Source organism: Zootoca vivipara, chromosome 10 (genome assembly GCF_965207765.1).
Source record: "Zootoca vivipara chromosome 10, rZooViv2.hap1.1, whole genome shotgun sequence".
Lineage (NCBI taxonomy): Eukaryota > Metazoa > Chordata > Lepidosauria > Squamata > Lacertidae > Zootoca > Zootoca vivipara.
The window spans coordinates 61,798,054-61,813,526 of record NC_142593.1 but is presented as its reverse complement, the minus strand read 5'-3'; the positions used below and the strand labels follow the sequence as shown (position 1 = coordinate 61,813,526).

Genomic DNA, 15,473 nt, shown 5'->3' with positions numbered 1-15,473 from the left:
CTTCGGAGAGGGTCACCCACCTATCAGACAACTCTAGTGAGTGCCGGCTCTCTAGTGACAGCTGGCGGCTTGTCATTTGACTTGACTGTGATGCAGATTCCAGGTCAGTTCGGCCACTCACAGTGGAGCCTAAGCTATGGCACCTTCTTCAAAAAGGCAAGGAGACGTTGGGAGACGTGAAGGACAAGAGGAACACAGAAGGTTCAAACAGCTTAGTATTGTAAAATGGGAAATGAAAGCAAGTGTGTGGCGTGTGGGACTGGTGGTGAGCAATCGCGCCAGGAGTCTGGATGGGTGCAAGACAATTGAAGCCAAATCTCAGCAAGAGTGGCATCCTGAGGGGCAGGACGCCTTGCAATCTCAAGTGAAATTGATCCACATCTTGTCGGTCACTCAGGGTGACGACCTGGGGACCCCAAAATTTCACAGCAAAAAGAACTGCTTGCCACCAGCTCTGCTTCGCAAGGAGGCTCAGCTGCAAACCTTTCTTTGTTCCCATTGGGCTATTCGGGGGAGACCGGCACCTGGGACTCTGTCTGGCAGCTGTTGCTCACTGCTCTTCTGCCACCCTTGAAGCAGCAGAATGGCTTTTCTTTTAAAAAAAAAAACCTGACCAAAAGATAGTCTGAAGCAGCCAACCTGCATCTTGGTAGCTTAAGGCGAGTTTCTCCTGCCAATAAATTTGTGGTTGGGGGAGAGAAAATGCCCTGGCTCCAAGGGGGTACCTACCTGATGGCTGCTCGTTCGTGGTAATCCAAATCATAGCTGTGCAGGGACTCCACACAGCACTCTCGGGGGACCCCCTGCTGCTGCAGACGGGAAGCCACGGGGAACTGGTGCGCCGAAGCATTGGGCTGCGAGGTGGTGTGGTATTGGGGAGGAAGGCTGTTGCTGGTCTCACTGCGGTAGTCGCTGTCTCTGTCATCCACAGCACTATCGTGGTCTTCAAAAGCTAGAAGACAGGAGAGGGTTGAGCAGCGTCTCCCAGTCCAAGATCGGGACACTTCAGACAAAAGCACCTTTCAAGCTAGCTAATGTAGAAGTGCTAATGTAGCATTTTTCTCTCTCAATTTTTCTGAAAATTTCCGTTTTTCCCCGAGCTTCAAAATTTCCGGAAATTTTACATCTCTACCCAGGGCTGGGGGGCAGAGGGAAGGAGAGCAGGAAGTGGGCGTGCAGGAGAACAGACTGGCAGGATGCGCTGGCACATCGTTCTTGCAAGTGCTCATGCTCTGCCTAGGGTGATCACAGCTTAAGTATTTCTTTTTTGGTTGACAAAGTGGGAATGGTAAGGAGGACCAGCAACTTTTGCGGAGCTCAAAGGAGGGACTGCAGCAAAGTCACTATGCAACACCGACCCACGAGCAACTCAGGGGGGACAATCAAACAGAAGCACGGTCTGAAGAGGTCAGATCTGAGCCAGGATGCCGGACGCTGTCTTCCCGCATCCGCATGGTATAGTTGGCAGCTCCTCTGCCTCACTTGAATTTGTGGTCAGGAGAGTCCAGGCAAAACTGTCCACCAGAAATGGAGCAGGGCCCGCTCCTGACAACCCTTTTGGTTCCAGACTCTCTTCCATTTATTCAATAGGAGGGCTAGTTTCTACAGAAACAAGCTGTTCCTTGCCCCCCGCCCAGTCAGCCTGCTCCTCTCCCCGACATAAAAGTGGAATTGCAACATGCATCTTAATAAGGAAGGAAAAAACAGAATATGAAGCATCCTTAGCCAAGAACAACTTCAAACAGGCTTTCAACTCCTCTGGAGTAATTTGATTGTCCATGCTGGAAATGACACCACCTCCTGCTTTTTAAGCCGCCTTGGGTGGAAGCATTCTTGCTCATCTGCTAGGGGAAAGGGCTAATTTCAGTGCACTAAAATATCTGGATTCACATGAAGGTACTTATCTTGGCTGTATGGTGGAATATAAATATAAATGAAGAGCAATTATCAATTTTTCTCCCTTTCTTCAAAGGAGAGACAACGTCCCTTTCAAAAGTACATCTGTATCTGAGCAGGCAACCAATGTGGCAGAACAAAGTACCCCTTGAGGATGTTTCTTGATGTGCGAAGGAAGGGGCAGTATCCCAAAATGAGACCACCACCTTAAAGCCCTGAATGTCCCTGGTTTTGCTCCATGTTGTGCTGGAGCAGCTTTGTGAGACTGAGAGAGAACCTGCAGCAGTTGAGACATGGCTCTCAACCTTGATTTCCTGGTGAAGCAGCAATTTAAGAAGACTCCCTTGGGAGGAGAGTGAGCCTGGGGATGTTGGTCTGAGTCAGGCATCTCCAAACTTCGGCCCTCCAGATTTTTTGGCCTACAACTCCCATGATCCCTAGCCAAGAGGATCAGTGGTCAGGGATGATGGGAATTATAGTCCAAAACATCTGGAGGGCCGAAGTTTGGGGATGCCTGGTCTGAGTGCTCAGTCACAGCTCTAGACCATCATCCCAAGGGAACGTCCTCCTCCTGTGCTCATCGTGACATGGGAATGAACAAGAGCTCCCGGTCATTCTCATGGGGTCCCATGGGAGTTATTTTAAAGGAATTGTGCTTTCAGCAGGTTTTCTAAGAGGCCATCTCCATCATTTGATCTGCCACACCAAGGAGGTTATTTTCATTGCTAACCCTGACCTGATTTAAAGTGCGGCTTCTTCAAGAAGGGTCTTTTAGCATGGTGGCATCTGCCATGCCATGTGGAACAAGCCCTCTGCCCTTGGAAACAAGGCCTGTGTCAATAACATCAATTCTTTCCATGTATTTCCCCCTACCTGAGCAACCGAAGAATGGTTTTTTATTAGGAGGCATTTGTTGTTTTATTACGTACTGTATGGAGGTTTTCTTTTAATTATGGAGTACACTGTTTTGGGATTTTAAAACAGTAAACTAATGTATAGGTTTACTTTTAAAAAAAACCACTACTGTGGGTATTTTAATTAAATAAGCAAATGTTTGAGAACAGGTGAAAACACAGCACCATAATTGCAGGGAAGGAAGGTGGAGGGAGGCCTCACCAAGGGCCCCCATGTTCCAAGAAAAAGAAACTAAGGGCTGTGATGTTTGGGGGGGTCTCCTACATGGGAGGGAGATGCAGGTGTCATAAAGAGCATTTCAGGCACTGCTCTGAGGGGCTGGAGGAGGAGGAGGAGGAGGAGGAGGAGGAGGAGGAGGAGGAGGAGGAGGAGGGATGGAGGACCGTGAATGAGAAACTCCACACAGAGGCCAATTGCATTTTCATTCCTCAGACCAGGCAGAGTGACAACTACTTGCCCAACCAGCTCTTGGTGTGCTGCTTTGATTGATTGATTGATTCATTTCATAAAAATTTATGTACCGCTTAACTGCAGAAAACCTCAAAGTGGTTTATGAAAAGAATAGAGTAGAAACCAATCTGGATGCTTTGTATTTTATAAGTGCCTCCATTCTGGCTTCAAAACAGTCTCCCCCAACAGAAGAATCACTGAATTGTCTGACGATCAAGCCTCTGTCTCCACCAGCACCTCACGCCAGGCAAAGACTTTTTCTGCCCTTGCCCCAGCCTGTATGAATAGTTTCACATAAGCAGCTCTGAAGAATGAACCAGGCCTGGCGAGGGGAAAGAGGCATGCTCCATTCTGCAAGACCACTTGGTATTCATGCACAGTCTAGAACGAAGAAGGGCTCAGAGGCTCACATCCCACAGCGGCATGTTCACCAGAGTGCTACTACCACCTAGAGTCTGGGCTGGGGGAAGAGAAGAAGCAAAGAGAAAGAGGGATTAAGAGGTTAGAGTAGCAACTAAAGGAAGGAAAGGCCCCTCCAAGCCAAGCTGGAGGGAGAGGGAATCCCAAGTCATTTTCTAAAAACAAAGCATGGCTCTAGTCTCAAAATACTGTCCATTTTCACATTTTGTCCCTTTGATTTGTTGTGCTTGAGTTTCTGTCCAATGTGGGGTCCCTTGCCACCACCACAGGCCTGACTGCCCAGCTAATGCCTGCATGAGGAGGAGGAGGAACCAGGCAGGAGACAAAACTTGCAGGGAACATGTTCTCAAAATAATTGACAAATCAACTGTGTGTGTGTGTGTGTGTGTGTGTGCGCGCGCAAGCTTTTCTACAGTCCAACAGTTTATTGATCCTGGAACCTTGCCAGCAAACACTGGAACAGCACTTATTGTGAGAGGGGCTGGTGGAACATCTTCTGTTTAAAAGGTCCAAATGTCTCCTGAACAACAAATCTTTGAAACACATTCCACAACACAGAGGCACAATGCAACGAGATCTTTAAAAGGTTTACTGGGAAAAACAGTCTTCTGCTCATATTAAAAGGGGGGGAAAGGCGTTGAGTGAAAGGAGAGGGTGGGCTTGAGTTCCCGATTATTATTATTATTATTATTATTATTATTATTATTATTATTATTATTAAGGGCTCGTGAGAATTCTATGGTCAGACATTTACGTCTTCTCCCACTGCTTCTCTCCATAGCAAGGGAAGGCTGCCTTTCACATGAAAAAGGAGACTGAAAACCTAATTACTCCCCCATTAGCCTTTAAGAAAGGTTTTTTCTAAAAAAGAAAAGAAAAAAAAGAATCCCTCCTGAAATCCAGGCAACTGAATGTCAAGGTGGGATGAGTGGGAGAGCTGCAGTGGGAATGTGAGTTTTAAGCGTCTTTTCTTCCACAAGAGAACAGCATGCATTCAAGATGAGTGCAACTCCGCGCCAAGAGCCTCGTCTCAATGTGGCAGTCAACAAAAGAAGATCCTGTCAAAAAAGATAAGAGCTTCCCCAGAAATAGAGGGCTTGCCCATTCTTCATCTGATGTTTGTTGGAGAAACAGAGGCCGCCTGCTCTGTACCTTCCCGCTGCTGCTGCTGCTGCTGCTGTTACTGCTGCCGCTTGGGAGGAAGGCTGCTCTACAGCGATGGAGGCGACTGAACCGGCTGCATGACATTTTGCACATGTCCCCTATTGTATCGAGGAAACACTAGCTGGGAGAAATCTTCAGCAGCCCCAGGGAACCAACGCTAAACTCACAGCACACCCGAAAGCTTTGCTTCCCTGCTGCTCCCGGGGGAGATGAACAGTGTGGCATTGCACCCTATGCTTGGCAAGGGAGAGGGGTGCCAAAGAGGAAGGTGGGGGCATCCTCTCCCATCACGGACGCTGCTGGGGCTCCGCTGGGAGGTCTGGCAGGAAACCTGTCTTCTCTCCCGCAAGCAGGGGCACTTCTGATCCCAGAGGGTGGAAGGGAAGGGCAGAAACAAAAGCGAAGGTGCAGGTGGGCACACCCGACATTAAAGTCTTGCGCGGAAGAGGCCCACTGGCCAAGCCTCATGCCACCTGGGACCCCCAAGATGCACACACCTGGCAAGTGGGGGTTTCAACTCCGCAAGCCTCTTGCTTTGAGATCACCAGTTGACAACAACCTGTTAAAGAATTAATCATCCTCCTCTGCTCAGCATAGCAGGTTCTTCTGGAAACTCCCAAAGGGCCAACGGTCCGTATTAATGGGGACACCAGAGCCCGGCAGTGTAGAGGAGAGAGGCACAGGCTCCTCAGCACCGGCAAATGTCACTGCTCACAGGGCTTCGCAGCAGAGTGGCCTCCACAATCTGCCCACGGCACCAAGTTAATCAGCCCAGAGGGCGAGGTTGGGATTATGTGATCTCGGGGGGGGCGGGGGGGCTCCTCAACTGCGAGATTGTTCTTCTCTGTGAAAACCTCTCACTGCTCTGCAAGGTATACGGGTAGGAGGAGAGCACGCTTGTCACTTTGGCAAATGCCACACACCAATCTGACTTTAAAAAGAGCAAGCGGAAGGCAGGGAAGGCCGAGCCTGCTGGCTTCCTCCCCCCACCCTGGCATTTGAAGATTCATCTGGTGGGAAAGGCACAAGTTCCTACTCAGAGGAACGTGGCAGGGCAAGAAAGCAATGCTTCCTCCCCCCTCCCTCAAGCCATGCCCCCCGACGCTCTTCATTGTGCAATTGGGCAACATTGGGAAACATGGACAGGTGTCTTATCTATCTGAAAAAGGGGGAGAGGGGTCTAGAGTTAACGAGGAGGGGGCACATGACAAACAGAAGGAAATATGCATACAAGCACTGGACACATGAAGCAGGACCATGGCTGACTCTGGTTCCCCTGGGGTGGAGAGCAGCAGTTTTCCTGATCCTGAGAAACAGGATACACTCTAGACCTTTTCTGATGGATCAGTAGCCTGTCCTATTATGCTCAATAGCCATTTTTGTTTTTTGCAATTGGGAACAAAAGCGACAGAGCAGCTTCTGCTTCTCAAACCCATAGCAGTTGCCCTCAAAGGCACCAGGCAAGAGAAAATCCCTATTCTAAGGTACCATTCATTAGTTCACATTGCAAGGAAGAGGCATGGTAGGATGGGCACACACAATAGCGGAATTCAACAAAGTATAAAATAGCAGAAGGTCGATTGCATTTCACTCTTGTGCATGGATACCCGAGATATCCTCAGCCTGGAGCATGGGGAAGCAATTCTGAACCGGAGAACTAGAAAGAAATTATTATTAAAGTGTTACATACTCTGCTCTTCTCCCCATCCGAAATAACTCCAGCTGCCTGCATGCAACAAATGGAAGCAAAAAATAGGAATGGAAAAAGTACAGATAAATATGACAAGTGAGAAGAGTTTGATGATATGTTTGCTGGGCAGAAGCTTAAAATGTAAAACATTTGCCATGACAATATCCTACATTTTTCAACAACTTACCACCTGTTGAGGACTTCTTAACTTGTGAGAAGATGGAAAATTGCACGTGAATGTTGAAGATTGCCAAGTCAGTCTTTGAATTAATGGACAGCCCACCCCTTAAGCAGACCCTGCCCATTTCTCAACACCCATGCATTAGGCAGGTCACTGTACAGCCACACATCCAGCAGAAAACAACACTTTTTTTAGTGAAGTGTTGAACTGGCAAATCCACTTGGCCAGCGTCCACTTTCCCACCCTGATCCCTTCACCTCAGCCTCTCCATGTCCTCGCTTTTCATTCTCCCACCAACTCATGACCTTTATGCTTCCATCCCTACATGAGCGCTGCCTTTGTGGGGAAGCTCAAAACGCTCAGCAATGGCCAGCCAGAGCCCCTTGGAAACTCACCAGCAGGGCTTGAAATTAGTCAAAAAGTCACGATAAACCTATTCTCTACACATTTGTCTGATCTCCTGCCAAAGACTTCTGAGGGAACTCCCAAATTCAGCCGTGATTTGTGTGCAGCGCTTTCCTTCTCTTCGTCCCAAGCCCACCACCAAACACCAAATGATTACATTTCCTTCTAGGAGTAAATTAGACAGGTGAAAATACACATCCTGGGAGGAATCTGCTCTGTGTATCTCCATTGTGAAAACTTAGCCTTAATTTCTAACTCTGCCTTCAGGGAGGTCCCCCGAAATCTGCATTGGATAGACACAATTTAAACCTATTCATAAAGGATTTTCAGTTGGGGTGAACCCTGAAATATAGAGGGGGGGTCTTTCAGTTTTTCTTCTTCATGCCAAAATAACCTTACAGAAGAGAAAATAAAACCTATGATTGAATGTTATCACAGTGTGAACCTTTTATTACTCCAATTACTACCACTATTTACTACTAATAATAGTCTACTACTGTTTTGGTAGTAGACCATCTCCAATATTAATTTAAAATTTAGTTTTCTCACCAAGGGATTCAAAGTCGTTTCCAGAAACAGAAATATAAATTAAAAACCAGATACAATTACAATTGAAACAGCATGAAAAAATACAGAACTGCCACCTCACTTCCATTCCCTTCTTCCCAACACAGACCCAAGCATTAAGGATCCTCCACTCATGCGCTCCCTTTCCCAAGGAACATTTGCAAGTATTTCTGATGCTTTCTTGAAAGAGCAGCTGCTTCTGTTGTCTTTTCCATGCCCAACTGTTTTTATATGATGTGCTTTTTGAGATTTGGCAAAAATGGACAACTGGAAGACCATTCCAGGAACTGGAAGGGCGGTACTTTGGCAGTGGCGGAGGAGAGGCGGGGATGGTCCCTCTTGCTCACAAACTCCTGGCCTGTGTGGATCTAGAGCAGGGTCCTCAAACTAAGGCCCGGGGGCCGGATGCGGCCCAATCGCCTTCTCAATCCGGCCCGCGGATGGTCTGGGAATCAGCATGTTTTTACATGAGTAGAATGTGTCCTTTTATTTAAAATGCATCTCTGGGTTATTTGTGGGGCATAGGAATTCGTTCATTTTTTTAAAAAAAAAAAATAGTCCGGCCCCCCACAAGGTCTGAGGGACAGTGGACTGGCCCCCTGCTGAAAAAGTTTGCTGACCCCTGATTCTAGAGCAACAAACCTGGGTTGGGAGAGGCTTTACAAGAGTCCACAGGGCAGGAAACGAATGACTTAGCACGCAATTGGGGCAGCAGCTTTTCATCTTACCGGGCTAGATCAGCAGCAAATATTAATAGCAGGTTTGTTTGGTTTGGGGTTTTCTTTAGGAAAGGGGAAGGGGAGGTTAAAAAAAAAAGGTTGCTTGAGCTTTTTATAGGTCACATAAATTCACACGACGATAGTAAATTGTTTGTCAAGTCCTTCACCAACACGGAGTCTTTCATCTCAGCCATGTCACATTTCAGTAATACTTTTGCAAACATTTCAAAGAGCCATGGCAAAACATTTAACAAAACAAGGCAGGAGGAGGCTCTACGGTATGAGTGAATATCTGATAGCCCAGGCGCTATTAAATTGGTTATTGGCTTATTAAAACTGAGCTCTTGGTTTTCAACAGTCTGAAGAGGAAATGCATCTGTTGGGTCTGTAAATTCCAGCCAGGCCTGCAATGGGTGGATTCCTCAGTCTCAAAATATGAACCATGGAATTGCTAGTCTCTCCTTCGAAGCATCTCATGGGGAAAGAGATTCCACCTTCTGTGAGTCAGCTGAATGCCCAGAGCCTCCTTAGGCGAAGTCAGGCTGCTCAGCTCTCCAAGGCCTTTCATAGCACTGCCACCCAAAATCCTTTTCAACTGAGGTGCCAGGAATGGAACTTGGGACCTGCCACTCCGCTGTGCCCTAGGCTCAAGCCCCAAGTTTGAATCCAGAACTTTAAACGCCTTGACTCTGGTCAACAGCAGCTTCCCCACCCTCCAAGATGCACCAACTTCTCTTTTCCAAGCTGGACTTTCCCCATCCTAGTCAAGCACAGAAAACATCTCTCATCTTTGCTGCTCTCCTCCAAAGCCTCGTGTTGGCTTATTTCCCAAAACCCTGTGACTAAAACTAAAAAGTTATCACATAGCACGACATCCCAGCAGCACAGGAAGCCAGCTGGAATACCATTGATCCCACATCTCTACTTTCATAACGGGTTATGAAGAAAGCAAAGAGGAGACCTTTGAAATAAGGGTCTTCAAAGCACCCAGGGCTGTTTTGTTCCACCCACATGCCAGCGAGAGGAGCTTGAAGACGCAATGTTCCTTTGGGTTTAAAAGCTAAAAACCAGCCACACAAACCTCTGCAGAGAAATGCCCAAAAGCATCTCTGTCGCTAGTCCAACTTGCGATAAATATTTCTTGCTCTCCCCCCCCCCCTTGGCTAAGGCCCCCTTGTAAAATGAGTCAGATCTTCTGGAGAGACCGACACCTTCCAATTAATGCTACAAAGAAGGCTCAATTGTGCCGGGATCGGGAGGGGAGCTGGGAGAGAGCACGGCAAAGGCTGGAGGCTGTGTGGAATCCAAAGAGTTGAAGGTTGCTGCCTTGTTCCCAGAGACGGACTCTCAGAAAGCTATCATCTCCCTTTTTGTCTTGAAGCTGCGCCGATTAGTCATCCCTCTCTGGCGGCTGAGGTGGGTCTGTCGGAGCTACAGGCAGTGTGCAGGCAGCCCCTAATCAAACTTAACAAGCAAAACCTGCTCACAGGAACACAGCACAGCAGGTCTGGAGACAACTCAGGTAGAGAAGGCACGCAGCCTTCCCAAATGAGTTTCAGCACCAGTTGAAGGCGACAAGCACCGGGAGGCTTCCCACTCCCTTTCTGCCCATTGAGATTAGTGGTCTCTGAGCACAGCTAGGTTGCATTTCTGCTTTGGGGCCCTTCATCAACCACTCCTGGGGGAGTTTATAGCTGACGTAGGTCTGAGTCTAGCCAGTATCTGGAGGGGAGACCGTCTGTGAAATCCCCACCCGCCAAAGCATGATGCCTTCCAGGAGGGAATAAAAGCCAGGTATCCACGTAAATAAACAGAAGCTACAAGCATTGGAGTTATCAGGGGTGTTTAAGCTTTGCAAGGGCTGGTGTTCTTCTTAGCCCAGTGGGCAGAGGCTTTGCTTCCTGGCAGCTCCTAGCCAAGGGGAGTTCATCACCTTCCTTCCTCCCAAGGCAGCCTCTCATCCTAGTATTTAGTTGAAATCCAGCTGGTGGGGCAACAAAAACAATTCTGCACCTTCGTCTATCTTTTTCTCGAAGGGCTTGGTCGACAGAGCCCTTGCCATCTCTGTTGCCCTCCTCCTTCTCAAACAGTTGGGCCACGGCTAGAGCTCTCAAAGAGTTGGTGTCAGTCTCTTGTGCAACCGATTCAGCTAAGCCTGTTAACTGCTTTTTGTAATTCACATTAGCTCAGAGCTTTCCCCCAATTAATCTACCTGCTTTAGGAAATTGATTCTCTGTGGTCTATCAGCTATTCCTACGGGAAATTGACAAAAACAAGAGCTTAGTTCTCCATCACTGGCTTAAAGGTGGATGGGTTCAGGAAACGGGGACGTGGGTGGCACTGAGCCTCTTGGGCTTGCCAATCAGAAGGTCAGCATTTCAAATCCCCACAACAGGGTGCGCTCCCATTGCTGTGTCCCAGCTTCTGCCAACCTGGCAGTTTAAAAGCACACCAGTGCAAGTAGATAAATAGGCACCACTGCAGCGGGAAGGTAAATGGCATTTCCGTGCACTCTGGCTTCCGTCATGGTGCCCTGTTGCGCCAGAAGCAGTTTAGTCATGCTGGCCACATGACCTGGAAAGCTGTTTGTGGACAAACACCGGCTCCCTCATCCTGAAGCAAGATGAGTGCCACACCCCATAGTCACCTTTGACTGGACTTAACCGTCTAGGGGTCCTTTACCAGTTCAGGAAAGAATCAGAGATTTGAAGGTGGGCCTAGCCTGGCCCAAATAACTTCACATAAGAGACTTGATGGTCAAAATGGTCACTTTATACCTCTCTAAGAAAGCATTATGGTGAAACTGTAGATCAAATTTCGGCATTTTCCTAATACTGTAACTCAAGGTATCTGCCTCCTGCACTTATATGCCAATTTCAGGAGCAAAGTAATCACTTTCATGTTTCTTTTCATCTTCTATGTAGAGATAGTTTTCTTCTTCGTTTAAATACCTTTTGAGGTTAAAATAGAGTTAAGCCTTGGAGTTTGTAAAACTGATGGTGAGAATGCCCAAAACTCTGTGACTTACAAAAAGGGTCTTACATCTTTAAAAGGACTGCTATGCTGGGTGCCTGAAGAGCTCTGCAACAAAAAGAATTTGGGGATTCTGATAGGCTCAAAAGGATTCACCTGGCCATCAGGAAAGCTCAGGGGGCATTGGTGCACCTTTCAGCCAGACACTGTGCTGATCCGATTATTCCGTGAATCATGTGAGCAGCCGTCATACTACACAGAAGCAACTGCCCTCAGCAAGACTGATTTGAAAGAGAAGTTCAGCACTTGGTACCGGCTGACTTTGTCTCCCTAGCCCAGCTTCTGCCACACTGCAGGAGAGAGTGTATAGCCTACAGCAGAACAAGCATCTAGCTGACTTGGCAATGTATTAACCTACATCTGTCATGCCATTCACCTGCTTCCACTCCTCTCCAAAAAACGGGTAATACTCAGGAGAAGCAGAGAAAGCAAAATTCACTTCTTCTTATTTAATAAGCAACAATAATAAGTGCATTTCAAGCATCCACAGGAAATGACACGTCCACTATGACACCTTTGGTGCTGCCTCCAATACGAAGCTGAGGGACTGATGGGCAGGACCTGCAAGTTAGCAATGTGGCAACAAGCTACAGGAACAGAAGAAGAGCCTGCTGGATCAGGCCTGCGCAAAATGCACCATCAAGACCTGAGCACAAGAGCCCTCCTCCAGTCACTGGTATTTGAAAGCATTGCAGGGCCTTCTCGGTAGTGGCTCCTGTGGAACGGCTCTTACTGTCAGAAAGTTCTTCAAAGGGTTTAGTTAGGCTCTCCATTCTTGTCATTTGAATCCACTGGTTCAGGTCCTCCCCTCTGAAGCAGCAGAAAACAAGCATGTTCCATCTTCCATGTAACAGACCTTCAGATATTGGAAGATGGCCATCTGATCACCCCTCGGCTATCTTTTCCCAAGCTGAAGGTTCCCACCTCCCTCAATCGTTCCTCATAAGGCCTTGGTTTCCAGGCCCTTCATAATATTTGATGTTTTTAAAAAGGATGTTCTATATTATTATTATTATTATTATTATTATTATTATTATTATTATTATTTGCACCCTACTATCTGACTGGGTTGCCCCAGTCACTTAGGGCGGATTCCAGCATATATAAAAACATGTTGTTGTTGTTGTTTAGTTGTTTAGTCGTGTCCGACTCTTCGTGACCCCGTGGACCAGAGCACACCACCATGGATTTTTTTAATTTATTTTTTTACAGAAACGGGGTGAAACATTAAACCTTAAAAAGCTTCCCTATATAGGGCTCCCTTCAGGTGTTTCCTAAATGCTATATACCGGTAGTTACTCATCTCCTTGACATCTGATGGGAGGGTGTTCCACAGGGATACTTGATGATTTAAAAAACTTTCAAACATCTGTATTACTTTTGCCTTTTTTGTTGTCTGCTGCCCTGGGCTCTTTTGGAAGGGAGGGTGGGGTAAAAATCTAATAATGAGCAGCAAAGTAACTAGAAATCTACCATCTGTCTGCAGAGGTAGAAGAATTCCTACCTCTCACTGGAAGAACTGAAGAAACAGCCAAGAAACAAACCACCATGGCCAATATTTCCTATCTATCCCACTGTATGAACGTTTCACCAATAAAATGGGCTGCCTCAGAAGCCCTTTTCCCCTGGACGAAAGGCAGTGGGGAGGAGGGGGCGTGCCAAGGATTCTTCAGTGATGAACTGCATCCAGCCCAGACTTCCCAAGGCTGGCTTGGGCGACACCTGAACTATTGATGTGCTCCTGGAAGTGAAAGGCATTACCTGGCTGCCATCGGAGCCCCCAGGCAAACGGTATCTGAGTGCAGCAGGCATTGTTAGCCTTCTCCATGACAACCAGATGGCTGTGTCTTTCATAACAAGGAACGGAGGTGCCATCTGTCTCTACAAATATTGGACTCTCCACTTAATTATCCAGCCACAGAGATTTTATTTGGCACACGGATGGGGTGTGGGTGTGGCACTTATTTGTTCTATATATTCTTCTCCAAACAGTTACGCCATTTGGGACAGTGGACGAACACTCAGTGGCAGCCTGTTAGGCTCTCTGTGTTGGAATCTGAAGGTTCCACAGTTTGCGCAAAGATGCGTTCCCGCAGATGACAAACCCTTTGCTGAGCACAGGCTCAAAATTGGCCTTCAATATTGGGATATCACATTTCCCTAACATCAGAAGCAGGAGGTTTTGTCCGTCAAATTCTGCTTTGTTCCACACCGGGTGGTCTTCCAGCTGCTACATCTGTGTTGTTGAACAAGGATCAGAGCACTACCTGGCATGCCACTGGCCATCGGGTTTTCAAAAGGCAACTTCAACACAGCCACTACCTGGAATGCAGAAACTCTGAGCATCTTTCTGCACCATTTTTGTGTTGTGACTAACTGAGTGGAGAAGACAAGCCTGCAAGAGTGGGAAGATGACTCACTGTAGATTATAATGGAAGTTGACACCTCCAGAAACAAGTACGGATTGGAAATCCCAGCCTTCAAAAATGCTAAGCGGTCTTGACAGCCAGGGCATTGGCAAACTCAGAGCGAGCAACCGAAGATCATGGACAAGCCCCTGTGTAAAGAGCTTTTCCTGAGGCAAACACCAAGGACACTCACACATGTTACCACTATCCAAAGTGTACACATGTATATTTAATTTAGTCGACTATGTGCTTCGTGATGCTCCTGAAGACAGTTCCTTGGACCAACTTCTGCTTGAAATACAAAAAAAAACCTTCACCCAGCAAACAGAAGTTTGCCAGTTTTCTGACACATGGATGGTGAGCTTGGATACAAAGGCAGATAGGCTGAGCCACTGCAAACAGAAGTCTAGTAGCAAATCAACAAAGCAATATGAGCTGCAGAGGGATTCAAGCTGATCGGACCGTCCATCCCATTCGATTCGAGGAGAGTCACTTGCAAGAACCTCTAGGAAATGATGTGGGGCAGGGGGAGGGAGACCCACTCTTCTTCCTTAGCCCTTCCACATCCCTCTCAGATTCCTCCACTGGGTTAAATCTGCAACGACTTTGGAATTCCCTCCCTAGAGACTGGTTCCCTCCTTGTCCTTCCACCGGCAAGTGTAGATTTTCTTCTTCCAACAGGCCTTGGGGGAAGGACTGCTTTCGTATGCTTTGTATATAATGTTGAGGGGTGGGGGTAGGCTTATGCTGAAGGAGCCAGGCCAGCTTCCAGTTAATGTTCCCCTAAGTATGGGCCATAAAGGTAACAAAGGAAGCGGCTCTGTGCCAGAGCACAAATGCATGGGGCCCCCTCCCAAACTGGCCGGTAGTTAGGAGGACAAAAGCCAGAGTTGAGGTGTATGTGAGCTCAAAGCTACCGTGTTTCCCCTTTTTTAATACGTAGTCAGAGAGTAAGCCATGGCAGCATTTTTTAGCATTAGTGAAACATAAGACACCCCCCGAAAATAAGGCATACCTCCATGCCGTGTAGAACGAGACCGTCGAGCGCCCCAGCCAGCCAGCGGGACCCAGCCAGCCAGAGGGGCCTGGAACCGGCTGCTGCTGCAGCAGCGAACGCCTGGAGCGCCCGCGCCAGCAGCCTGGCCTCTCTTTTTTTTGCCTGCCCGAGGCAGCCTGCCGCCCTGCCACCGGAACCGGCGGCTGCAGAGCAGAGCGCTCCGCAGTGCCGGGCAGAGCGCAGCGGCCTGGCCTCTTTATTATTATTTATTTGCCGGCCGCCCCGCCACCGGAACCGGCAGCTGCAGAGCGGAGCGCGGCCAGCGGGGAGGGCTGCGCGTTCCCGTGCGGTGATGGCGGTGCGTGGACGCGCGGCGGTGGTAGCAGCAGCAGCAATGGCTGCTGTGGATCGGCGGCTGCCGAATCTCGATGACTTCGCGGGGCAGAGCTGGAGCGCCTGGGTGGAGAGGGCCGGGCCGACCGCAGCCGAGACAGGTGAGCGCGCCCGCCCTGCCCGCGGGCCCGGAGGTGGCGGCAGGCGGCGGCGGGAAGCAGGGGACCCTCCGTCGCCGTTTCTGCTGCCGCCGCCGCCGCCGTCGAGCTTCCTCCCTCCCTCCCTCGCCTCCCCT

At 48.4% G+C, this 15,473-nt stretch overlaps 1 protein-coding gene across 7 annotated transcripts in view; it reads right to left on the bottom strand.

Annotated features, from left to right (window-relative positions):
* The window catches only part of UNC13B (unc-13 homolog B), a 160,196-nt gene that overhangs the window by 108,484 nt on the left and 36,239 nt on the right, over window positions 1-15,473 (bottom strand). For 3 of the 7 annotated variants that reach the window (XM_088652782.1, XM_088652780.1, XM_088652784.1), the window contains exons 8-10: window positions 6,536-6,571; window positions 730-952; window positions 21-146 (exon numbers count right to left, since the gene is read on the bottom strand). In XM_088652782.1, the coding sequence (XP_088508908.1) occupies window positions 21-146; window positions 730-952; window positions 6,536-6,571 (385 nt within the window). The remainder of the gene's footprint in view (window positions 1-20; window positions 147-729; window positions 953-6,535; window positions 6,572-15,473) is intronic. The other 4 variants (XM_088652781.1, XM_035100684.3, XM_088652779.1 and 1 more) reach the window with 3 other exon arrangements.